Source organism: Zeus faber (assembly GCF_960531495.2).
Source record: "Zeus faber genome assembly, chromosome: 13".
NCBI lineage: Eukaryota > Metazoa > Chordata > Actinopteri > Zeiformes > Zeidae > Zeus > Zeus faber.
In genome coordinates, this window is record NC_137198.1 from 5,119,463 (window position 1) to 5,146,962 (window position 27,500).

The window sequence follows — 27,500 nt, forward strand, 5'->3', positions numbered from 1 at the left end:
CCAACCCATTGCCTCCGTCACCTCCATCCATCACCTCCAACCATATAGCTCCACCACCTCCATCAAACCCCTCCAGCGTCTCCACCCATATCCATCAACTCCATCCACCACCGTCACCACCTCCAACCATATAGCTCCACCACCTCCCTCTAGCACTTAACTCACTTCCATCACTTACACCACCTCCATTCACCACCACCACCCATTACCTCCATCGCCTCCATCCATCACCACCACCACCTCTATCCACCACCTCCATCCTACCTGCTCCATCCGTCGCCACCGCCCAACCCCTCCAGCACCTCCCTCACTTCCATCCACCTACACCACCTCCACCCACCACCTCCACGCATTGCCTCCCTCACCTCCATCCATCACCACCACCTCCAACCATATAGCTCCACCACCTCCATCAAACCCCTCCAGCGCCTCCACCCATATCCATCAACTCCATCCACCACCGTCACCACCTCCAACCATATAGCTCCACCACCTCCTTCTAGCACCTCACTCACTTCCATCACTTACACCACCTCCATTCACCACCACCACCCATTACCTCCATCGGCTCCATCCATCACCACCACCACCTCTGTCCACCACCTCCATCAAACCCCTCCATCACCTCCACCCATATCCATCACCTCCATCGATCGCCATCACCGCCACCACCTCCAACCATACGCATGTATCTCCACCACCTCCCTCTAGCACCTCTCTTACTTCCATCACCTACACCACCTCTATTTGCACAGCCACCCATAACTTCCACTCCTATCCATCACCAACACCACCCCCAACCATACTGTATATCTCCACCACCTCCATCCAGCACTCCCATCACTTCCATCACCCACACGAGCTCCACCCATATCCTCCACTCCTATCGATCAACCCCATCGTGCCTTCATCCAGCACCTCCATCCAACCCTTCCAGCACCTTTCTCACTTCCGTCACCTACACCACCTCTACCTATACCCTCCATCACCTCCATCCATCACCTCCAACCATACAGTATATATCTCCACCACCTCCATCACCTCTACCCATAACCTCCAGTCCTATCACCATCACCACCTCAAACCATATATCTCCACCACCTCCACCCCACCTCTCCAGCACCTCCCTCACATCCATCACCTACACCATCTCCATTCACCACTTCACTCCTATCCATCACCTCCATCCTACCTCTATCCATTTCCTCCATCCAACCCCTCCAGTACCTCCCTCACCTACACCACCCCCAACCATACTGTATATCTCCTCCACCTCCATCCAGCACTCCCATCACTTCCATCACCCACACAAGCTCCACCCATATCCTCCACTCCTATCGATCAACCCCATCGTGCCTTCATCCAGCACCTCCATCCAACCCTTCCAGCACCTTTCTCACTTCCGTCACCTACACCACCTCTACCTATACCCTCCATCACCTCCATCCATCACCTCCAACCATACAGTATATATCTCCACCACCTCCATCACCTCTACCCATAACCTCCAGTCCTATCACCATCACCACCTCAAACCATATATCTCCACCACCTCCACCCCACCCCTCCAGCACCTCCCTCACATCCATCACCTACACCATTTCCATTCACCACTTCACTCCTATCCATCACCTCCATCCTACCTCTATCCATTTCCTCCATCCAACCCCTCCAGTACCTCCCTCACCTACACCACCTCCACCCATACTGTATATCTCCACCACCTCCATCCAACCCCTCCAGCACCACCACTTCTATCCATCACCACCACCACCTCCAACCGTATACCTCTACCACCTACATCCATCACCTCCTGCATCTACCTCACTCCCATCACCACTACCACCTCCAACTATACTGTATATCTCCACCACCTCTATCCACCGCCACCACCACCAACCGCATATCTCCACCACCACCATCCATCACCTCCTTCACTTACGTCTCCATATTTAAAACGGGGAGATTCTGGGAACACTCCAGAACCGCTGAATAATTGATGTGAGACGGTCGGTGACGTGGTCCAATATCGACTGCAGCAATTTTCAATCTTTTCCACATCGAGGATCCTGCGTTTGATACATGCACGAGGCCCCGGACCCCATTTAAAAAGACGCCGTCTTTTATCCTCAGATATGATTAAGTGTCTATACTCCACTGAGGGGGATGATCAATTCAGTCATTACTGCACATTTTCCAAGCCCTGTAAATGAAATGATGGTGACGTTGAACTCCAAATTATTTTGCCGGGGCCTCGCTGGAGCCTCTTGAAGGGCCCCCGGAGGTCCCCGGATTGAAATGGGTTAGCTGCCCCCCCCCCCCCCCCCCAACCCTGAATGGAACCTAATTTAACCCCCGGGAGCCCATAAAGACTTGAACTTAGACCGATGCATCAAGCAAAAAAAAATAATAATAATAATAATACATTTTTTAAATTAACATACGGACCCGAGAAAGGACGGTGTTCGCAGTGTTCCTCCACCTTTTACCGGAGCCCTTGTCTCTTCCCCCCCCCACCCAAGCCTGCCTGTTGCAGATGGAGCTGGTGAACTATGAGCGCGTCAAAGAATATTGCCTGAAAGTGCTCCGCAAGGAAGGGGAGAACTTCAAGGCCCTGTACCGCTCCGGCGTGGCCTACTACCACCTGGGCGACTTCCAGAAGGCGCTGTACTACCTGAAGGAGTCGCACAAACAGGAGCCCTCAGGTGAGAAGCGGCCGCCGGCGCCGGGGGGCCCCCGTCGATCTCCCGACGAGAGGACACGCGCACACCGCCTAACATTGTGGGATCTGTGGGACAACAGACATGTGTCCGTAGTAATGGGGGAATAATGAATGTACGACGGGCCAGTCGGTTGATATCTTCGCTGCCTATTCACATGCAGTAGATTAAAACGTGCACCTTGTAATCCACAAAGACCTCCACCCACACTACATCCCACTCGTCACGGCGTCATCAGACGGCAGTTGGGGGTGGGTGGCCGCACGTTTGGGGTTTGAAGGGGCGTTAGTACGAGCGCCGCATCGTCTCTTTTCCTGCACCGACGGGGGACAAAAACGGCCCTCCCCTGCCCTTTGCTTTTGCAGACACCAACGTGATCCGCTACATCCAGCTGACGGAGATGAAGATCCGCAGGAACGCCCAGAGGGAGAAGAAGGAGGCGACCTGAGGGGCCTTCTCCCGACGACTCCACGCCCCACCACCACCCGACCCAACGTCCAAAGTGTGCCCCGCCAACCTCCCCCCCCCCCCCCCCCCCCGACCTCGCACACCGCGCCATTTAAAACATGTGTTTGCTTTTTCCGCCTTGCACGGCTACTTTTCCGCTAATTTCGTGATGCGAATCGTGTGCTTGACAGAAAAAATATATATATAATAATTCAGGGCCGATACCGGGGTTTTGCCGCCCTGCCGTCTCGTCGTCCCTCAGTGTCGAAGCCGCTGCCAACGTGCGTGTGAGATGCACTGCCAGGACAAGCATCGCACAAAGCGACCGTGACGAAGGCCGCGGTCGGCGCCGACGGAACCCCGAGAAGAAAGCACGTCCGTAGGCGAGTGTCACTTTAAGATAACACCTCTACTTCGCACAAGATGTTTGTTTTTTGTTTTTTTTAATTTTAATAGCATGGTGTTTAAAGTGTTAAGAAAAAAAAATCGACTTTTCTGTCATTTGACCAGTATTTTTAAAAGACTGTGACACACACACATAGTGTTTATAATCAGTCCTGATGAAAGTTGCTTTGAGGAAAGAGAGTTCGACCTTCCTCGCCATGGAACATCATGAGCACACGTTCGCTAAATAAATGCAGTATGGATTTGAGAAACATATTTAAAAAAAATAAATAAAAAATGTTGTACATAGGTTTCTTTTTAGAGATTACGAGATGATATAGAGATAAGTGTATGTTGTTTATAAACGCCACACGAAGCACTTCACTCGAAACAGAAAGGTCCAGTGTATGAAGGCACCCTGTGTAATAAAGATATCCCTCCCGGTCGGAAGGCGTCTGCGGTGGTGTCGGCTCACGCCTCCCGGGGTGAACGTCCCTCCATGTGCAGCTCGGCCGCGTCCTCAGCCGCGCAGACGCAGTCAATCCCTTGGTCATCCTGCGGCGGGGAAAAGAGCGCGCGCACACACACACACACACACACACACACACACACAGACCGCGGTGGATTCTACATGTTCGGCGGCGAAGCAGGGAACAGATACGGATAATGCGCCGCGTCAGGGAACAGGTCCCCGACGCCTGAGGTGAACCAGGCAGAAAAGAGGCTCAAACAGAGAGACAGTTGTTCAACACTTACAATTTTTTTTTTTTTTTTTTTTTAAAGAACAGCAGTAAAAAAGAAAAAGAAAAAAGACAAAAAAACAAAACAGGGATGAGTTGTTAATTATGATTTTACTCAAATTGGTGTGTTGCAGTGCAATTACAAGTCAGGTCATTTACAGTATTTGTTTCCACCCTGAAACGGTGTCCGTCTCAGAACTGGTAAAATCAGCTTATTCGTGGTCATATTCCAACCCGAGTGACCGCAGCCGTCCGCGGGGGCGCCCTCAAGCCACGCGCGCGGCCCGGCGCAGGGAGGGGCGTCACGTTCTCCGTAGCGTTCACATTATCATGACATTCAGAGACCCCTGCCATCCCCCGCTTTGAAGCCAATTTTTATTTCTCTTGCAGCTCTGGGGAATTTATAGAATTAACATCACGATCTGCCAAATACCGTTTTGACACAGGAAGGGTTCATCCGTCGAGAGTAAAAACGCTGGAATAAATGTGCAACTGAAGCCGTGTGTGTGTGTGTGTGTGTGTGTGTGTGTGTGTGTGTGTGTGTGTGTAATCCAGTTTGCGCTTTTCTCTTTCAAAGCCCTTTTGTGGTTTTCTGTCTTCTTTACGTTTGTGAAGCGGTGTTGAGTAACTAAAGGCAACCGTTTCAGGTGTTGGTACAGATCATAATTCAAGAGGCGGCGTGCGTTGCCGTGAAATGCCAGCTACTGGTGTTCACTCTCAACTGTCATTCATTACGGGTCCAGTCAGTTTTGGAATCCGCTGGAAAGAGGATGCACACAGTGCAATATTCACATCTACACTGAAAAAAATTAAGTAAAATTTAAAAATTAAAAGAAATAAACAAAAACTGTTGCAAACGGGATTTTTTGTTTGTTTGTTTTTTTAACTTGAAAAGTAATCTTGTGGTAGAAGTTAAGTCTTAATGTTCTTAAATTGAGAAAAAAATGCCAGGTGATTTATTTCTTCCAGAAAGGAGCATCAACAGTCTGCTGTTCCTTTAAAAAGATATAAAAACTAGCTGAATGACACACACACACACACACACACACACACACACACACACACACACACACACACACACACACACACACACACACACACACACACACACACACACACACACACACACACACACACCCCTTTTAAATGTGTTTTTTTTTTGGTTTGTCAAGATCAATTCTTTGCAGCATAAAGCAATACACAATTAAAATAAAAAATAAACAACAGAGAAAGCAACATAAATGCAATAAATTGGAAAATAAATAAATAAATAATATATTATAAATTAAATTCAATATTACAAATATAAATAATGAAAATGAATGTTCACATGCCACCAGGGCCTGTCTCCATGCTCCACTCATCCCGCCTTGGACCACAGGGGACGAGGCGGAGTTACAGGTTCACACTCCTTTCCCCTTTTCTTCGGACCAGCGATGCTCAACCGGCGGTCCGGTTCCCCGAAAAGGGGCCGCGAGCTACACGGGCGGGCCCGCTCAATTAAACGCGCGACTTCGACTCTTGACGCCTTTGGCCGCAACTCTGTGGCAACACCTGGGTGGGAAAACCGGTGACGAAGGCGATCAGCCTCTCTCGAATCCTGACGTTTCCCGACTGAAGTGCGGAGAAACACGTGCGGCGTTATTTGACGACACAGGGTTCGATATAATCAGCGCTTAAAAAAAAAAAAAAAAAAAAAAAAAGCGCCCACGTCGTTTCCAGAGGGGATCTGCGGTGACAGGTAATCGATACAAAAAATAAATAAATAAATAAAAGTCAACGAGACAAAATTGAGCCCGCAAAATTGCCAGCCGAGAACAAAAGGGGTTCACACATTTACCAATGAATTCAAGTCACATCAACAACGTCCCTTTGCTCGTTTTGTCTTGCGGTGGAATTAAGACGGATCACAGTAACTGTCATGGAAGATCGTCAACTCTACATTCATGACGCTTTTTTCAAAAGTGCACTTGTTATGCACAATCTGGAACTTGAGCTTGAAATGAAGTAGGATACGTCAAAGCTTCGTGACGTCGCCATCACCTCCGTGTCATAAAAGAAACATGGACGATAACCCGGATGCATTGCATTCAAAAATCAAAACCTGGCCCACCTAATATTTGCAAATACGGCGTCATGGTTTGATTCCATCCCAGCGGAGCACCCACGCGGGCCGGGCACCACGCATGAAGTTCAATACAATCAAAGTTTAGACACCTTCCGTATGTACAGAAACCTATTTCATATCACCGACCTGATCCGATAAGTTAACCGTACCGGGCCCTCGCCTGAGGATAAAACAAAGGATGAGATGCGTTTTGGCAATACTACTGCACCCGGGTCTTGAAACAATACAAAGCCGAAACCGGAACCTGGAAGGCGGGCGGGGCCGAACCCAGTTAGGACCAGAACCCGGGCCTGTAGTGGTACGGGGAGTCTTTGGGGAAGCCGAGCTCGGGTCGGCAGAGGGGGAGGGTGCCGTCCCGGCACTGGCCCTCGTCCAGCCGGTCCAGCAGGTTGTCCCGCCGCCGCGGGGAGAAGGGCGTGGGGGCGTCGGCGGGCGTGGGCGGCGCCGCCGGCTCTCGGCCAAACTCCACGGTGGGCGGGGTCTCCGTGCTGGAGGTGTGGGCGGGGGACTCGCCGCTGCCCAGGCTCTGTCCGCCCCCCCTGGCCCACTGCTCGGCCCAGAACACATCGCAGTGCGCCCGGGGCGAGGGCCGCGGCCGGGCCAGGAAGTCCAGGGTTTTGGGGCGCTCGGGGGCGCAGCGCCGCCGCGGCGTCGGGGGGAAGACCAGGTTGGGGTTCGGGAGCCGGGGAACCTCGGAACACGGGTCTTCCTTTAGAGCCCTGAAGACGCCTGTTCGTACCGGGGGACAGAAGAGTCAATTAAAAAGGGAAAAATCATTCAAATCAAATCGTGTTATTTGAAACGACTATTTAGATTTTTCTTTTTTAACTTGCGTCTCTCTGTGTGAATCTGTGAATAGAATGTATTTGTGGGTTTTTTTTTGTTTATTCGGGTCATTTGTTCTAACGACTCTCTTGGAAAAGAAAATGTAATCAGAGACAATCTGATTAAATTAAGCAAAATATGAAATGGCATATAAACCTCTATCCTACAGCTTTGTTTAAAAAGTACATACAAAAAAAAGTATTAAAAAGTAAATACAGTACGGCTTTATTTAAAAAAACAAAAACAGCCTTATTTTACATATTCTTATATACTTTACTTATTGTTTTAGAATTTATGTTTCATGTATGCACTGTACACCAAGACAAATTTCTTGTATGTTGTAAACTTATTTGGCAATAAAGACGATTCTGATTCTAAACCGAAGTTAGGAGGAGCAACAGCAGGGGAAGGGCATCTATGTTCCCAGGGTCTTTATGACCACCATGAATAGTTTTTAGAAAGTGAAACACCGTCCCACGTTCCCTCAATGCTTCATTCCCTCAACATAAAAAGAATCATCCACAAACAATAATCCATATCCCAGCTTCATCACCGCTCTCTGAACACGGGGAGCTCCTCGATGGCTCCTTTATTCTCTACATGAGCGACTTTATGACAAAAGTGAGACTTGAGTGCGTCCTGGTTCACCAGAAACCAGGGCCCTACCTGTGTTCTCCAGCGCCGTCCTCTCGGGCAGCGGCTCCAGGTTGTTTGGGGGCCCGCTCTTCTTGATCGCTCCGTCCGAGGGCGTCCGTCGCAGGCTGCGCGCCGAGCTGGAGGTGAAGGGGAGGTGGGTGGGCGTGAGGGACTGACGGGGGTTCCTCTTGAAGCTCTCCAAGTGGGTGTTGACCAGCGGGTTCAGAGGGGGTTGGAAGGGCCGGGACAGCCTGTCGGGGGCCCGGGCGGGGACAGCGGGCGAGGCGGGCCGGTAGACCAGCAGCTCCTCGCTGTCGCAACGCAGCAGCGAGCGGGTGGAGTTACAGTCGGAGACGGAGGACAGGGAGAGCAGCGTCAGGGAGGTGGGGAGACCCCGCTCGGCCGACGGGGGCACGGGGACCTTCAGGGGGCTCTCCCGGCGGAAGGGCCTCCGGGTGTTGGGGCTGGTGCTCCGCCTCTGGCCCCCCGCCCTGTGGAAGAAGCTGTCCCACCTGGGCTTGGCCGCCTCCTCCGGCTGCGCTACGCTCAGCAGGTTGAAGCCCAGTCCCACGGCCGCCAACAGGGCTCCGCAGCCCAGCAGGACCAGCTCCGAACGCCGGGCCCCGCCCGGGCTCTTCCTGCTGGGGGGCGTTCCTGGCACCTGGCCGCTGGGACAGCACTCCCCCGCCTCCCCCTCCGCGACGTGGCCCTCCCTCTGGAAGGGGATGCAGAGGTAGGACTGATTGGGCGACGCCCCCAGCTCACTGGTGAAGCAGCAGTCTTCATTCTCTGGGAAAGGAGCATGTGGCAAAGTCATGTCGTGGTACCAAGTATTTCCTGTGTAGTGGATGAGGACACTTCGGAATTCACTTGTACTGTGTAAAATTGAGTGGAAATGAAAGTGTATTCATGATGTGGATGAGTCACACTGTTCCCCATCTCTGCACGGTTTCTGTGTCTTTATTCGTCCGACACTTTTGCTCGGTATAAATGCCTCCTCGACAGAAACATTCATACAGTTCCATACATCCACATCCACAAACAGCCCCAAGATCAACCGCAGCCACCAGGCTCTGACCGATATGGGTTTTAACGGTCGACGTTGGTTCGACTGAGACTGCCAACACCCATTCTCCCCCGCCCCCCAATATCGTTAAATTCAAAATTCTTTACACCAAAGAAATTCCAAAAAAAGTGTATTAATTCCAGGATACATCACTGCCTTGAAATGAAGAATAAACTTTATTTATTCTTTTTCATTTTGATAATTGAAATACGTGCACGACCCGTGATCTTTTTTCAAGCAACTCCACAAAAAATAAAAAATAAAAAAAAAAGGGGCCAAAGTCACGTAAACCGACTCCCTCCGTCCCTACTCTCCCTTTGGGTTCGGGCGGGGTTGAGTGGAGAGGGAGACAGAGGAGAGATGCTGGCATGGCTTTACGGAAGAAGCAGGTTATTATTATGTATTTTAACGCAACATCAAACTACATTGATATAAACCATATTGTCTAATCCTATATCTCGTTTGAACATATATCGGCAAAACCGTAAACAGTCACCGCCCTGCCCCAGCGAGGGACTCTTCATTATTTTTCATATCGGATGTTTATAACATTGACAGGTTATATCTAATTAAATGCCAATATCAACCCGATAAATTTGGAAATCAGATAAATGGGTCGAACCCGAGAAGCCGGTTCAAGATTAAAATCTTGGGACTCTCACAGCGAAAGTTTTTGTCGTGAGGGAACCGTTTTCTGAGCGTAAAAGTCATGTCAGGTTGTGTGACGGCAACAAAACAAAACATTTTGAGCGCGAAGGTGTTGGAAAAAAAAAAAAAAAAAAAAGGTGGTTCCCTAACAGTTCACAGACCTCCTGCTGTCTGAAATTGGTGCAAATATTATCACTCGTTCGTTTCCTCAGTACATCAGCGTGGTCGGGAGTTCACATTTGGGGACGGCTCCACCCGAACACCCGGATCTCCTTACCCATCTCCACCAGGCTGGGAACACCGGGGACGGCGGGGCTGTGTCTGGGCGACCTGCGGAGGTTGGGGGCGCTGCAGGACCGCTGCCTGCTGCCCTCGTGGGCCGGTCGGAGGCTGTCAAGGCGAGGGAAGAAGAGACGAAAGAGTCGAAATCCGTGGCTCGTCAACGGGGAACCCGTCGACCGGCCCCACCCGCCTTCCTCGCTCTTTCCGGTCTCACCTGGCGTCGGCGCTGTGCTCCCGGTGCGGAACCGACCCTCCGCCGCGTCCCTTCTTCCTGGAACTCTTCCGCTCGGTCTCGTCCTCCTCCTGCAGGCCGGCGTGGCGGCCCCACCCCGCGCAGCCCTCCCCGGGCGTCACTGCGAGACAAACAGGGCTTTTAAAAAAAAAATTATTACTTATTGCTTATTACCCATTTAGAAACGACTTCAGATGTGGAGCTCGTTTGGATGGTCTAACAATATGTCCTATGATCTCTGCAGACACTTTGAGTTGAACAACGTATTGCAGTTATCCAGGTCAAAGATATAAAAAATTTTTTTTTAATATATATATATTTTTTAATTTTTACAGCGGTCTGCCATGAACAAGCAAATCCGACAGCAGCTCTAGGTCTCTGGTAAAACGTAGACTCCCATAAAAACCGCATTTAACTTTATTGCGCCCTTTTATGAAAACATTTCTATGTGGTTTTAATCTGGTGTTTAAGAGAAATGCCGCGCAGCTGTGGTGGCCAGCGGGGCTGCAACACTGGAGCCGCATGGATTTAAGAGGAAGCGCACACCGACGTCAGACGTCGCGCCGCCCGCCAGGATGGAAGCGGCGACGGGGCGTCTGGCGTTCGGACGCTCTCGCTGTTTCTCGTGAGGCGGGAAAGGATGGACAGAGGAAGTGGGAAGCAGCGGAACACGCGTGTCCGTGCGCTTACGCTGGATGGCCCGGAGGCGCGGCAGCAGCGGTGGGCTGGTGGGGGGCGTCGACCCGCTGCCCAGCAAACTTCGGCGCCGATCGTGCGAGGGCGACGCCTGGACCGTGATCTTGTGCTGAAAATCTGGTTCGGGGGGGGGGCCCCCCCAAAAAACAAGTGGATTGAAACGAGTTTTGAAGGACATTGACATCAAAGATAAAATTGTTCATCATAGACATTTCAATATATATATTTAAAAATCGAATTGCCTATTTTCCCCGATTGGGTTTATAATTACATTTTTAGTCGATGCAATCTGAAGATGTTAGAGTTTATGATGAGAAATTGATCAGATAAAATCGGATGCAACGGATACAAGAGCGAGACAGATAGAGCGTGTGAGATCGAGAGAGAGAGAGAGAGAGATACAGGAAGAGACAGAGACGGAGAGAGGAAGACAGGAGCAACAGATGCTAGAGAGGGGCAGATAGAGACAGATAGATAGAGCGTGTGAGATCGAGAGAGAGAGAGAGAGAGAGAGAGACACAGAGGCAGACAGACAGAGAGGGAGGGAGAGACAGGGGCAACAGATACTAGAGAGAGGGGCCGATCGAGAGACAAAGAGAGAGAGAAAAAACAGACATATACAGAGTGTGCGAGAGATGGCGAGGAGGACGGACAGGTGACAGACAGACGGAAATTGTATTCACCCCCAAAAAGGGAAAATTGTGGAAGGACAACAAACGCATAAGTGAAACAAGAAAACAGTTTTGGAGCTGCTGAAACAGGTCCCGGTGCTGTGGAACACTAAGCCCCCCCCCCCCGCCCCCCCGCTCCCGGTACCTGAGGGCAGGCTGATCCGGTTCCCGTCCTTCACCTTCAGGCGGCTGCGGCGGAACTTGCCCTGCCGGCTCTCCACCCGCGGCTTCTCCTGGTACAGCTGGTGGATGATGATGTTCAGCTCCCGCTCCAGGATGTGGATCTCGCGCTCCGCCAGCTCCTGCTCGCGCCGCCGCAGCGCCTCCTCCTGGCACTTCTGCTGCAGCGCCGCGCGGCTCAGCTGCTCCTCCCAGGACCGCAGCTCCTGGTGGGCGGAGCCGGGTCGGAGCGTTACGTCGCAGAAGGTAGCATCCCGCCAACGGCGAGGGCGAGTATGTGTGGGGATGCAAATGTAAACATTTGCGTTTGTATTGCAGAGGCGGCCGCGCCTCCGACACACTAATCGGGAATCACGTTACGAACGGGCCTCCGGGATTAAAGGAGCACCTGATCACCAGGGTGACAGTGTGTACACACCACTCGGAACGACGTCGCACGCCTGATAACTCCAACCACCGGGGGCGTTAACGGCGCCTCTGTTCAAACGCAGGGCTGGCTTAAGGAAGGCCGGTGGTGCCATGTCCAGCCCCCACCGGAACGTCCCCCGAACCTGAAGATCCTCCCACGTCCATCAAACATGACAGGTTTAATTAAGCGTGGGTGTGGGAGGGAGCCAGGTTTTTCCCCCACAAAATATCCAACCAATCAGAAGCTCGGGAGGAGCTAGTGTTAGTTCCACTTTCACAGCATACGCGCCGAATAAACGCAGCCAAATGAATACTGGATCAAATGAGGGTACATAAATAGGAAAGAATCCGCCCACAGCACCAGCCGTCGCTACCTTCTCCTTGGTCCGCAGCTGGTCGAACATCTCCTGGATCTCCAGCTTCCAGTCGTCCTGCATGGAGTGGAAGGACTCGGCCGGCATCTCAAAGAACCCCGACTCCTCTATGGCCGTCAGCTGGTCCAGGACGCCGGTGAACGGCGGCCGCGCGTGGGTGTCGGCGCTCCAGCATTCTTCGGACGGACGGACAGACGTTGAAGTTACGGGCAAACCCCCCCCCCCCCAAAAAAACAGACCGATCCTTATGAAGCCGCAAAAACGCACCGACATGGTTCTGTGGAGGAGTGTGTTCAACAACTAGGCAGGATTATGAAGACATGGAGGACTCATTTGATACTTGATGTGCAGTCACATGTTCTACCCCCAGAGACGTGTGGTGTATTTATATACAGGGATTCTCTGCAGGTTTCAACAAGTTCCATTTAACACCTTTTGTAATAGAGTTATGAATGCAAGTTAAGACCTATTTCACGCCCGTACTGGCAAAAAAAAATTAAAATAAAAAAGTACCAAGGATATTAACGGAAAATTTGAGTGGGGCTACCGACCCCCCCCCCCCCCCAAAAAGTGACATTCGCCGAAAAGCGAGTTGTTTGCTTCATAATCCAAACAATTTTTAAGATCTGTCAAAAGTGTATTTAAGACATTTTAAATCAATACTAAAATTCATATTATTCGATTTTTTTATTTTTTTTTTTTATTTTAAAGGACCCGCGGAAACCCTGCATATATTAACTGTGAAACGATAAGACAAAACAAAAAAAACCTTGACTCCTCACCCTCCATGAGTCGTGCAAAGGGCTCGGGACAGGTGGAGGGGATGGGCAGCGCCAGTTTATTCATGGCCACGCCGTACGCCACCGCCAGGCCGTCGATGCCCCGGAACGGCACCTCCCCGGTCAGCAGCTCCCACAGCAGCACGCCGTAACTACAGGGCAGAATACAACCACCACGTTCACATCGTCATATACAGGAGACAGTCGAAAGAAAAAATAAATAAATCAATCAATAAAATCCCGTTTGACACAATTCTGAATCATTTTTGTTTTAAAGTTATAAACAGTGAATAAGAATTTTATTGACCTAACATATAAAATTTGAACTGAATATACTGTATACACATCCATACATATGAAACCTTAACCGCCACAAATAACCCATTCTGGATAAAGAAGGTGAAGTTTGAACAAGTAGGTGACCGTTAAGCGCGCGTATGAATGTTTAAACACAGAGCAGTGTTGGAAAAGGAGCGACAGGCGGTTAGAGAACGTCAGAAACAGCCAATTAAAGAGGTCGGAATGAGAACACGTGGGAGGAAAACACCGGAACACAGCACGACAGATAAAGGCAAAGCCACGACAGCAGAACCCCGGGAGCCGCCGGGTGGATGATGCTTTCTCACGGACGGGGCATCAAAAAAAACACACTGAAGGTCTGAGGTTTCGAAAGTGCGCCGGCACCGCGGTCGACTGGATTTGATGGAATAAGGAAAACTTGGGCGCCGTCTGTAGATTACGGCCAAGGCAGCGCCGTGTCCTCAGGAGAATTCCCCGGTTGAGTTCTCCCTCCTCTCACCCCTTAATCCTGTTTCGAGCGGGGAAACCCCGCGTTGAGTCAGCCGAGCTTCCCAATTAACAGGGCGGCCGCTCGGCCCTGCCGGGGGAGCGGCCTCGCCCTCCTTGAAAAAACCAAGACGAACCCGACGAGAGTGTTCGGCACGAAGCGTCACGACAGATGTTGACATGAGGGCATGAAACATTAATCAACGCCAGTCGGGACAAACCCTGGGGCCTGCGTTGTTATTATTATTAATTCATGTTTTATGAAAAATGTTTTAGCTAAACTGGCAAAATTCTTCAATAGAAAACATCCAAAGGCTGGAGCATAATGCCCCTGGAGCATAATGCCCTCGTAGGTGGAGGACACTGTGGATGGCTCTGGAAAATGTATGTTTACACCCGCGAATCACCATTCAAAATGGATCAATTACTATACACCTTACGGCTCCATCTTTACGCAGCAATAAAACTACTAAAACGAAATATTATTTGATGAGGTTACTAAAGGCCTTTTAACAGACAATATTCAAATATCCGCAGGCTCCGTTCTAGTAACCTCCTTCTATTCAACGCCCCTCATACCGTCCATGAATTCGGAAAAAAAAAGGTATTTTTAATTTCACTGACCTGTTGATTCACAAGATCAACTTTCTTGTATTGTTTTTGGTTGTCCTTTTTAAATGCTCTTGTGTTGTTGTCTTTTATTGATCTGTCTGTACGCTGTATAGCATCATGGTTTATTTGCTGTGTTTGCTTGTATGTTTTAACTGCCTTTACAGTAGGGATTTCACCGATTGTGAAACTCTGGGCCGAAACCGAAACGGATGTTTGAAATAACAACTTGGTCGATAGCCGATGACGATGTTTTTCCGAGTTTCCCTGAACGCGGCATCACTTACAGTTGTCCAAGCTCCCATGAGGGCCGCATCACTTCCTGCTTGGAGTGCCGCGGAGAGCCACGTCCGCGTCTTCTAATATCGACCGCGGATGGCGTCGTTCTCTCGGACGGATTTAAAAAAAGAAAAGAAAAAAAAACAAAAAAAACAAAAACTAAAAAAGGGGTCTCCAAATATACTTTGGCGGACGTTAATATACCTGGGCGGCCCCGCCCAAGAAAAGTCTATGTGTGGGAAGCGCTGGATAAACATCGTCCACCTGCCATCGGGGAATGTCATCTTATTTGCCGATGGCGGTCGACGAGGCGGCCGATAAATCGGTGCATCCCTAGTTTACAGGACAGAACCATCTCCCCTGGGTTGCCTGTTCTTCACGTGCACATGAACGCCACCAGTTCTCCTTATACATTGGGTGCACATTGGAGGACCTATTGACGCGTCTCCCCGCACCGATCAACGACCTTCTCGTATTTGCGGCTCAGAGTGATGCTCGCCGTAACCCCGACGACTCCGGTTCTACGACTTGTACAAAAAAAAAAAAAAAAAAGAGGTTCTACGTTGCGCCTGCGTGTCCCTCAGTTCCGCCCACCTCCAGATGTCGCTACCCTTGGAGAAGGTGGACGAGCGGATGACCTCGGGGGCCATCCAGGCATAGGTGCCCGCGGCGCTCATCTTGGTGGTGCGGTGCCACACCCGAGCCAGGCCGAAGTCTGTGATCTTCAGGGTCTTGTTGCTGAGGTCTTCCATCTCCACCCTCTCCAGGATCAGGACTGGAGCGGAAGCGGGGGGAGGGGGGGGGGGGGGGCAGGTGGGTGGAGGCGAAGGGGTGAGGTGATGGGGTGCAGGGCGGGAGGGATGATAACCGCGTGTTTGGTTCGGCGTGCGGTGTGGATTCGACAGAAAAGTGAAACGTTTTGAGGGAACCGTTCACGGGGGTTAAAATAAATAAATAAATAAATAAACAAACAAACAAATAAATAGATAGATAAAGGCGACGTCGGGGAATGAACGAAGGAAAGAACGAGGCGACAAAACGACACGGACAGGAGAACGAACCAAAACAGGGTGTGGTCGGCGGGAGGCCATGACGAGAGGATCGGAGGGATGAAAGCAGAGGAGAGAAAAAAGAAGGGGAACAAAGAGACAGAGAGAGAGAGAGTTCATGAAGGAGCCATTAGGACAGTCAAGCAGAGATGTGCGAACAGTAAGAAATCTGCCAGCGAGGCAGTCGGTCGCCCCTCTCCTTGTACGCTCAAACGGTAAAAAATAGCCTACTTTCACACACGCCCGGTTGCGACGGGTAGACATCAAATAAAAACACAGCCTGACGTACAGCGGCCTCTCCTCGTAAACCACACACGCCTAGCCTCGCTCGGCTGCACCGCGCCAGGCCATCTGGTGAGGGAGTGTCCACATAGGCTGCGGTGCACATCAAGGCCCCCGGGTCTGCCGGGCATGTGGCTCTCTGCCGCCTTCCAAAAAGGACTAAAAAACCCCCAACATGTGGCTCGGGTAAATCCCGGTCACGTGCTCGACGCGGCGGCTTTGAGGTGGGCTGGGTCGGGGAAGGGGGGCCCAATCCCCTTGGGGACCCCCGATGCCAAATCGGTTTGTTCACAGTGACACCTCGGATAAAAGCCGACACCAAATGCCATATGTCACACTGAGTGGACCGCGCCAGCTGAAAGGACAACAATGGAGTCCCCGTTAATTAAGCCCTTTTAAGAAACAAGCCACACAAAATGTATTAATTGATAAGCTCCTCTGGTTGATTAATCGCAATCCGGGCCCCAAATGAAACAAGAGCACTACAAAGGAGACACAGGGAGTGTGTCTGTGTGTCCTGTAACGAGAACGTCACACTGAAGGCGTGGGGGAGTTTTTTTGTTTGTGTTTTTTTTTTTTTCTGTCTTTCTTGCTCAGCCTGTTCCACCCCACACATGTCAATGCACAGACCAACCCAACCGCACCGCTCAGCGCTCACCATGCCAACCCGGTCGGCAAAAGCGCCCGTCCCATCCCAAAGACGTCGCAGGACATTTCTGCGGGCGGCCACGGACGCAGGAGGGCTGAGGGACACAACCACAGCTGCTGTCCACACTATGCAGAACACGCCGTGACATCCCACGTTGACGCCGCGTGGCCTGCGGAAGAATTCGTCGAGTGTTTCCCCTGACAAACCCTCTCTGGCAGGCCATGGCACGGTATGTAAAAAACGACACAAGTGGCCCTATGCTTTCCCAATGGGAGCCAATGATAAAGCTAATAGACAATAATAGTGTGGTTCACATCTCTGGATAAGTCAAAGGGGGCACGGCGGCTCAGTGTGTCGCACTGCTGCCTCACAGCAAGAAGGTGCGTGGAGTTTGCATGTTCTCCCCGTGTATGTGTGCGTTTCCTCCACCATCCACCGTCAAAAGACATTTGGGTTGGGGGTGGGCGGCTGTCAGCGCCCCTGACCAAGGCACTGGCAAAAGAGCTGGAGTTGAGAACCGCAGATGCCCACTGCCCCTAGGTGTAGGATGGGTGAAGTGCAGGACACATTTCATTGGAGTTCAAGTTCAAGAGATTATTTGTCACATACATACACATACGGTGGTACATATATGCAGTGAAATGTCATGCTACTTGTATGATGACAATAAAGAGGTTCTGCCAAAATATTAAAGGACATGTTTGCCATCTTTCCACCCAGGCGTGTTGCTTCAGATCATTTATAAATGCACAACCTCGCTGAACGCTTTGCTGCTGTGAAACTTACCACTCTCCATTGGCAGTCCAATGAGGGCAAATGTTTACGCCTTAACATTTTTAAAAATAAAACCTCTGAAAATGGGTCTGACTGTCTTTGTGATGTACCGAGAAAAAAAAAAAAAAGGTCACAAAACATAGCTTATAATGCGATTTTTCAGCGTTTACTGACTATTTTGCACTTCTGCAAATCAGCTCTTTCGGCTACATCCACGCTTCCCGACAGACTACAAAGTAGAGACTAGAAACAGGAAGTCGTGTCACTTCCTGACAACATGCTGTAGCCAACTGTGGTGTGGTTTAAGCAGCCACACCCATCTTGGGTCAAGGTAATTGAGCCGGGGATCAGAGGTGGCTGTACGCCTGTTGCTTGTCAGAGCAATCAACGAGCCAGGGGTAAAACGCCCACCCCCACACACGGGGAGAGCCTCTGTCACGACAACGTCCCATCGGCTCCCGGCTCGTCCCATCTGGCCCCCTCTCTACAATAAACTGGTGTTTGCAACATCCCCGCCTGTGTCTCTGTGCCGCAGGGCCCCCGAAAACACGGGGTGGCGTGTGTCAGGCGGAACTGCCGCTCCAACGCTACGCTTTGGATGCACTGCGGAGACGTTACTGTTATTCAAAACATCTTTCAAAGATACACTCGCCCATGTGTGAGACTACTACAATCTCGACAATGCTTCCCGTCTTATATGAGAGATTTGATCTTTTTTTTTTTTTTTTTTTTTTAGGCCAACGGGTCAACGTGTGCCCCCGTTGTACTGCAAGCCGCGGCAGAGCGGGCAGCCTCTCAGCAGTGGATGTGCCACGAACAGTCTAATGACGGGCACCAACATTCTAATAAGGCCTGGGTCGAAACACGGCGCACACGCGGTATATCCTTTAGTCGCGAGCTCTGCCCGCCCCCTCCCAGATACGGTCGGCAGGTTCATGCCCAAATGCTCGTTCGTCTCTCATCTCGCTGACACGGTTCCGCCTCACGTCACAGCGTCTACCAGCGTCGGCGAACCCGGCAAGCAGGCGTTCTGCTCAGCAGCGCGTGCCTCGGCTGGCGCTCGTTCGGGGTGACGTTCACCTTGATTTCCTGATGTTTTTTTGCCGCCGTTGCCGTCGGTTGTTATGACGTTCCAGCACTTCATCAGCCCGGCAACTTTATTCTCCCACTGCGATCCCAATATGAAGGGCGGACACAGCGAAGGGGACAAAGCAGGGATAACACAGATACTTTGGGCACTTGTCTCTGGTCTGACGCTGCGCTCGGGTGCTGGTGCCGTGCTCTAGAGTTTCCACCTTTTTGAAACCCATTCAATTCACAATCATCTTCAGAATCATTGATTTCGCCATCATTGGGCCTAACAAGTGTGTCAGTTTTCATATCAGTACTCTGCATCAGAAAGGAATGCAGGGATTGGTCCCTCAGTCTGACAAAAAGGAAGAACGTGAAACATACTGGATTGATTTCTTATTGTTTTCATGTAGAGAAGGTTTTACAGGAGAGCGTCACGGTGTGATGGTACGAGCCGCACTGCTTGTCCGAAATACCATGACAAAATGAGCTGCATGCAGGACATACTGTAATAAAGCACGATCACATTGTCACACACCGTTTGAGTTCAGAGGGCGGAACCGCCGCTACCGAACCGACAGGAAGCCACCGTAGGTTTGTCAACATGTGGGTGCGTGAGCGGCACCGTCCTTTACCAAAGCCGTCCTGCGGAAAAGGGTTTGGGTTTTCCCCACTGAGCTGACGACGGTAAATAGGTGGACCAACTTAACACTTGCAAGCGGCCAATGGCGCCCAAGGGCTTGTGCTAATCACCGTGGAGAGGGCCAATGGGAGACAAGGAGAGGCTGCACTTGTTTGAGCGTCCAATGGGGAGGCTGGGGCCGAGTGGCGGTCAAATCCTTAGTAATAGGCTTGGGATTTAGGGGATACGGTTAGTGAAAACACAAGATTGTTTTCTTTTTTTTCCCCTGCTCCTTATACATTGATTTACTGAGTTTCTATGAACTCTTTTACAGTCCATGAACTGCATGTTATTTTCCATAGTGTTGCACTGTGGACCCTCAGACAAACAAACAAAAACGGACACTTTGCAAAGCAAGCTGCTCCTGCAGGAATGCACTGAGATCCTGCAGCAGTTGAACCGGTGGTAAACAACGAGTAGCGCTCTTACTGTTGCTGGACTTGAGGTCTCGGTGGATTATGGGCACGATAGCCTGACAGTGCAGATAGTGCATTCCCCGGGCGATCTGCACGGCCCACTCCACCAGCGTGCACGGGGGGATGCGCTTCCCCGAGAGGGCCCGGTTCAGCGGCCCGCCGCGGGCGAGCTCCATCACCAGGCACAGGTTGGGCTCCTGCAGACACACCCCCAGCAGGGCCATGATGTTGGGGTGGTGCAGCATGGCGAACAGCTTGGCCTCCTGCCGCACACTCTCCATGGTCTGGCCCACGTCCTCGTCCGGGTCCCGCCGCGCCGCCTTCACCGCCACCTCCGTGCCCCGCCACAGCGCGCGGTACACCTTGCCAAACCCACCCACCCCGATGATCTCCTCCAGGGTCAGCTCGGAGAAGTCAATCTCCAGCACTGGGAGGAGAGAGGAGAGCGAAGGGTAATCATATGAATCGCAGAAAAAAAGAACAAATAAAAACGAAAAAACAAGAGGAAGAATCATGATAGTAAAATTAATAAACTTTTATTGATGCCACAGCGATAATGGTCTGTTTATTGCCCCCCTCTGGGAAGGTCTGGCCACAGCAGTGCTCTTGTGCTCTCAGACACGCTGGCAGGGAAGAGGCTTGCTAGGGCAAACTTTGGAATCAGGTTATAACTTCAGTGGGAAGATTGATCCCGTCTCAAACTACTGGGCTGCTCCTCTGCCCCAAATACAGGAGCTGATGGAGCCACCCCTTGCGTTTCCTCTCAAACGAGGGTAAGCCCCTATCTAGAAATGTGGTGATGAGAAGAGGAAAAACAGATTCGATTGTAAAGAATAGGATCGCTTAGGCCGAGAATTGCAATGCAAATAAAGCAATACGGAGTCCTGCCACATACAGGACCATCTGTCCTTGACTGTAATGGTTCACATTGTGGATTTGGGAGCAATCTGTTAGCAGACCGACTGACCTTGATGAATATTTCAGGTGGGATGGCGTGTGAAAGTAGGCCAGTTGTCTCAGGGTATGACGGATGAATAAAATAAAATCAGCCAACAAAGATAGTGGAGGTAATGTGCCCAAACAGCCAGAGCCAATCTGCACTAGCAAACGGCCCCAAATGTACTGCCCTGGCATGAGTTTAATGGCCCGTGTAATGACAATACTTAGCATCAGAGATCTGGCATAAGCTGTAAAGAAAATAATGCAAAGAATGGCCTCCATGCACGTGATTCGATAGCTTCCAGTTGTTTATCAAAGGCCAATAAGAAATGATTCCGCTTTCGCATTAGTCTCCAGTGTAGAGTTTGACTGGGGCCCTGGCCTGACATCCTGCTGCAGAAGCTTCTTCTTTGCAGAAACAAAATGAACAAAAGCTTTTGTTTTTTCTTTTCTTTGTACATCAAACGTGCATGTTAATTACAAGGTGAAAATCGAGACAAAAGCCAACGCACATGCATTATCTTTGCAGACTCGCATCTAATGGGATCTAATAGGAGTTGCACCCTGGTGGAGCCACATTGTGATGGAGCCCTGCGTGCCTAATTGGGGGGGGTTGCAGGGATGGACCGGGCCCGTGTGATGGAGGACCGTCCTGAAGCTGGGTCCGATCTGCGCGCCAACAAAGTGCACGTAACGTGACACTGCAGTCTGGGGCTTTCTTTGGCCCGATCACACCCACCGGGAGGAGGGTAAATCTATGCACACCGTGCAAAGTGCAGTGCAGGTACAATGGAGTACTCACGGTGCAGGGGAGGCACGGAGACGTCGGAGAAGTCCGAGTAGCGCTGCTCGGAGCGCTTCTCCGAAATGCTGACATAATTGCTGGGGAAGATGCCGACCCGGTCCGCCACCACCCCGGTCCACCAGCCCTCGTCCCCGGACACCAGGGAGTCCTTGGACAGCACATGCACCAGGTCCCCCCTCCGCAGGCACAGCTCGTCCTCCGCGCCGGCCTCGTAGTCGAACACCGCGGTCCAGACGCCGGGCGCAGCGCCCGCGGCCGGGGCTCCGCCGCGGTCCTCCGGCGTCGGCCAGCGGAACACACCCGAGCCGGACTCATCGTCGTGCGGCGGGGAAGCGGCGGGTTCGGGGGGCGGACTGTGGTCCGGAGCGGCGGGTTTGAAGGCGTCCATGGGGGCGATCCATTTGGGGCGACCCGGCTCTCCGCAGCGGACAGCCGGCCGGGAGAGCCCCGCTCTAGGGAGCCGCCGGGCGGGCAGCGAGGCGGCACCGAGCGGCCTCCGCTCGCATCGTTCGCTCCGTAGCTGCGCAGGTGCGGTCCTCGCGGTCGCCGGTTCTCCTCGCACCTCGCACCGCGGAGCCCAGCGGCCTGTCCGCGCTCAGCCAATCGTGCCGACGAGCGAATCATCCCCTCGCGGCCCATTGGCCCGTTCGCCTGTCGGTCAGAGCCACGCCCCGCCCCGCGGCACAGCGTCACACAGCGGTCCCTCGTCCCGCTGAACCGCATCCGTCGTCCCGTGTGTTTCATTTCTTTACTTTTACGTCACCGCGTCCGTTCATTATAATTGTTTTATTGTAATTGTTTACATGGATATTACTGCCTTTGTGCAAACTATTTCGAATCCCACCAACCTAAAGGCAGGAACTGATCACCGTTTTGTAGAAAGTATAATATCTTTCTGTAATGTTTTTTTTTTTTTTATTATTTAAACCTTTAAAACTGTGAAGGTTACGCGCAAACTAATATCTAAACACAATACCGTATCATAGCCCTACGCCTAACCCTAACCCTACTGACAAAAAGGCTACTAAGCTGAATAGCTGTGACAGTCTATTATTATGTGTTCTGCTTCTTATAATAAACAAAGTAGGTTGCATCTCTCTACATCAGCCCCCTCTCCAGTAGTAAGACCCTGTAGCACACCATCAAACACAAATGACAAAAACATTCTTAAAATTGCCTGCCTTATTGTGTGTGTGTGTGTGTGTGTGTGTGTGTGCGTGTGTGTGTGCGTGCGCGCGTAGCATTTACTTTAGGTTTGAATTAAATCAATAGCTCATCATGAAATTGCCCCTTTGAAACTCATCTGTTCCAATCCAATCCAACCAGACCCCCATGCTGGGGGCCATAAGCCCTTTACGAGCACTAACAGCCCGATAAGGCATCGGTAATGTAAATAAAGAGGACGGCTCTCAACACACGCTAATAATAATGACAATAATAATGATAATAATGATAATGACAATAATAATGATAATAATGATAATAATGATAATAATAATGATAATAATAATGATAATAATAATAATAATAATAATAATAATAATAATAATAATAATAATAATAATAATAAGTTATCAAGGTTCGGGAAGGGGAGCTGGAACGGCGCGGAGCTTCAACGCATCCTAAAGTGACCACTGGAGTAAGACCCCACCGCGCTGTCGACGGCTGTGGAGCGTGTGGGTGGTGTAGGCCTCCATCTCCACGCTGCCGGCGGGTGTAGACACAGGGAGAAACACGGGGCCAGCTGTGTGCGTGCGTGCGTGTGTGCGTGTGTACGTGTGTGTGTCGGGAAAAACGACCGCCGATGTTAAGAGGAGCATCGGTGAACCCCCAACAAAGACAGGGCTCCGCTTGGCTCCGCTTGGCTCCGCTTGGCTCGGCCGGAGTGAGGGAATCGTAGAGAGAGAGAGAGAGAGACGACCGTACGTACGAGAGAAAATACGAGGAACAAAATACCATCAAACTAAAACTATAACAATACAATCACACTTTTTCTAGCGATATACCCGATCTGAATATATAAATGAGTCCACCGCGGCCTAACGACCCCTAACCCCAGCCCTAACCCCTAACCCTAGTTGGAAAATTAACTTGAATGAAGTTAGTGAGATTAAAAACGTGTGATTAAAAAAAATAATAATAATTAATTGATATATAAAACGAAATAAAATAAAATGTGTGCTCAGTGCTACTGAGGGTCGAATCCAATCAGTGGTTTTCTTGTCCCTGCTGTCCCGCTGCGCAGCTCAGTGGGGGGGGGGGGGGGGGGGGCAGGAAACGCTCCGTCAGCTCTTTTTGGGGATCTCTCGGTGACGGTCGTGTCTCTGCACCGAACGTGATGAGGTTTAAAGGAACAAACAAAACAAACACCAAGAAACAACAACAGAGGCCCCCGGTTGACGCCTTCCAAACAGTTTTGGGTTTTTTTGTTTTTTTTTTAATGTATTTTTATTTATTTTTTTTTTGAATTTTGACAACTCTCACTGTTTGGATCAGGAAAACACAGAGCGGCCGCCCCCCCCCCCCACCCCCCACCTCCCCCAGCATCCAGTGTTTAACGGTGAACATTGACGACGAGGCCGTTTGGGTGGAAGCAGAGATTTGGTGATACACACATTTCACATCCGCACCCCCAACCCCACCCCACCCCACCCCACCCAATAAAAAGTGGTGCCTTGAAGTGTCGCGTGTTTGATGTGTTTTTTCTTTTTCCTTTTTAAACCTGTTAAGACTCTTGAGTTTTAAGACAAATTAATACCCCCCCCCCCCCAGGCGTCTCCATCAGGGTTGCCAACCCCGAACACCTTCAGGTTTACGGATGTGACCGACCCACCACCTCCGCCCTCCCACCCTCGCCCCCGCAAATTGATCATCAAACCCGCTTCGTCCCCGTCCCCTTCCCCGCGTTTTTCCGCCGCAGGGCTCTGCGTTGCGGCCAAAGACCCAACAAAAAGAACCGGCCGGGGCAGCGGCTGCAGGTGGGCTTTGGAAAAAAACAAAACAAACAAAAAAAACGAAAAACGCCCCGCCCCTTGTTTTCTATATTTGAGGCCCCACCCTCACGTAATCACCGCCCCCGCCCCCCTGTCGCCCCCCCAGGGGGGGGGCGTTGCATTTGTAAAATGTTAACGCCACCCAACACGGCGCCGCACATCCATGCTGGCCGGGGGAAAAGGGCGACGCGTGCGGTCTTCGGAGCGGGGCGTGGGCTCCCCGTGGGCGCTTTGAGTCGAAATCTGGATGAGACCTTTGGATAAACTGAGCCACCTGAGCTCAAGGAATACAGACCGAACGTTTCCGTCATTGCACTAAGCTCCAAAAGAAACGTGAATACAACGAAATAGAGACGTTAAGGTTTGATCGAGATGAGGGGTATTATGCCCATCTAAGCAAAGACGGCTCCCGGAAATTTCACCTTTGGGCCAGTTCCAGCCGGGGTCTACCCTGGAGCCCGGACCTAAGGACCAAAGTCCCGTCAGCCCCGCAAAATGTGGCTCCCTCCCTCCCATCCAGCCAGAATCACACGACTGGCAGCGATGGTGACGTCTTAGCGGACGGGTCTAAAGCTTCACGGACACGGTCGTCATCTTTCCCCGACCGTCAGACTCGCGGTCGGTTGGCAACCCCGAGGCCCACGTCAGGACCAAAACTGTGTGCGCACGCACCCCGACACACACACACACACACACACACACACACACGCACGCACACACACTCGCACACGCACGCAGGCATACGCGCACGCACGCACACACACAAACACAGGCATACGCGCACGCACGCAGACGCACACAAACACACATAAGTACATTTGCTGATGTTAAATCAACACTTCATGGCAGATAATAACCATAAATACAACCAAATAAACAATAAAAGGAGCCACCAAAGATAAAGATAAGCAACATTTCCCCGCCACCATGAACACAGATGGCATTCAGTTCAGTCACATACACCTCGACATACATGTTTCCACCAAGAACACAAAAAAACCCCCTAAAAAAAACAAAAACCCTTCTCCCCCCCAAAATACTCCCAAATAATTTGTTGTTGCTGTTGCAAGACCTGGAGGTGCGGTTGGGAAGCGGGCCTCAGTGACACATCGACATCTTAATTTATAAAAGCAAACGAAACCATGATATAATCCATAAAAAAAACAAACTAAAACAAAACAACAGCCTCACTGGCTCGGAGGGAGCGGCTGCAGCTCGGTCCGCGGAGCAGACGCGTCGACGCGCGTCTCGTCCCGCACGTGGAAGCCTACGGTCGAAATCATGTACAAACAAGCCTTCCGGGCCCTCTCTGACCGGGGGGGGGGGCGGCGATAGGTGGTCCCCTGTGCCGCCTCGGCAATCGACCCCGCTGCTTCGCCCTTAAGGTGTGGGTGGAGGCGGGAGAAAAAAGGGACGTGGGATGGACGACGCCGTCCGGCCCCGGAGGCCGACGTCCGGCTAAGCCATGAGACATATTTACAATACTGCTCACTGATCAAATTCAAAAAATAAAAAATAAATAAAATAAAATACATTTTAAAAAGAATAAGAGTAAGAGGAGAGGAAACAACAGAAATAAGGGATGCGTTGGAGAATGTCGTCCCCCTGGTGGAGAACCTGTGTCACTGCGCCGTTCGGTCACCTTTCCGACTGTCGTGACGCTGCTTGTTGCTCTTTCTTTGGTAATCTCTGGTGGTTTGAAATTAGCCAGAATATGCAGATTGCGGAGTAACGTACCGTCTATGCGAATGAAGTAATGAACGCTGGGTTGATTTCGGGGGTGGTGTTAAATGTGTATTTTTCTCCCAGTGAAAACAAAGCACCAGTCATGTATTAAACAGTATTAAACATCAAAAACCTCAAACTCCGTTTCCCTGCTGCAGTGAGACCCAAAACCAACACTCAAGACCAAGCACTCAACACTGTTGTTGTTGTTGTTGTTGTTGTTGTTGTCAAGATACTGACACCCGCCCACCCAGATACACACCCAGACACACACACACACACACACACACACACACACACACACACACACACACACACACACGCACACACACACACATACACACACACACACACATCCCAAATCTCCACTACTCGCAATTGCACTTTCCCAATCACCGCTGATATTTAAGTATAAAGTTATTTTTTGAAAAATACTTTTTTTTTTTCTTTAAACAGCTTCCTCTTCAAAAAAAAAAAAAAAAACCCAACAAACAACGACAAACAGCAAACCAACGGGGGGAGAAAAAAAAAAAAGCGGTGGCCTTTTGAGAAGTTTGAAATATTAACCCACTGAACCCGGACACCTACACAAACGCTTGTGGACGGAACGGCGGGCGGCGGGCGGCGGGCGGGGCGCCGCCGGCCCGCAGGGGGGCGCTCCGACGTCCGCCTTTTTTCTGCGACGAGTGCGAGTAGAAGTCTCCAGAAATAGAACTATACAGCAAAGTGCATGGAAGGAAAGAGTACAAAAATACCTCTGTTAAGTTATCTCTGCAGCAACACGCGGTGGTTTCGGGGACGGGGCCAATGGGCGGGTGGGGGACGGGCGGAGGGGACGGGCGGTGGGGAGGGGCGGAGGGGACGGGTTCCGGTCAAAAGGGTGAAAAAGCAAAAACTCCAGTGAGACCAAGATATCGGCAAAATAAAATACAATGTCATACTTTTACCGAGGCAAGATACATAACTGTTAGAAACGTGAAGACATTGTTCTGCTATACAACCCCCTACCCGCCCGCCCCCACCCGCCCCCCCCACACACACACACACACACACCCACACCCACGGCGCCCCACCCACAGTCAGAGCAGAAGGTGACCACGTTTCAACAAATATTCAAAATATACAGAAAATATGGAAATCTATCATATATAGATACGCGTATAGATACGGAAGTAACGTCCCCCGGGGGCGGCTGGGACCGGTGATTTTTTTGGGGCCCTTGGGC

The 27,500-nt window shown here is 51.0% G+C and overlaps 2 protein-coding genes across 2 annotated transcripts in view; one reads left to right on the forward strand and one right to left on the reverse strand.

Annotated features, from left to right (window-relative positions):
* The window catches only part of ttc9 (tetratricopeptide repeat domain 9), a gene marked incomplete at both ends in the record, with an annotated part of 3,725 nt that extends 557 nt beyond the window's left edge, over positions 1 to 3,168 (forward strand). Inside the window, 2 exons of the mRNA XM_080012709.1 lie at positions 2,523 to 2,705; positions 3,086 to 3,168. Coding sequence (XP_079868835.1) covers positions 2,523 to 2,705; positions 3,086 to 3,168 — 266 coding nt within the window. The remainder of the gene's footprint in view (positions 1 to 2,522; positions 2,706 to 3,085) is intronic.
* Positions 3,169 to 6,690: 3,522 nt separating this feature from the next.
* On the reverse strand, positions 6,691 to 21,945 carry map3k9 (mitogen-activated protein kinase kinase kinase 9; the record flags this gene model as incomplete). The annotated part of the gene is made up of 11 exons (XM_080012710.1): positions 6,691 to 7,148; positions 7,911 to 8,669; positions 9,872 to 9,984; positions 10,091 to 10,229; positions 10,799 to 10,921; positions 11,621 to 11,861; positions 12,438 to 12,613; positions 13,220 to 13,368; positions 15,485 to 15,665; positions 19,827 to 20,240; positions 21,555 to 21,945. The coding sequence occupies 11 exons, from the start codon at positions 21,943 to 21,945 to the stop codon at positions 6,691 to 6,693; spliced, it is 3,144 nt and encodes a 1,047-aa protein (XP_079868836.1).
* Positions 21,946 to 27,500: the final 5,555 nt, after the last annotated feature.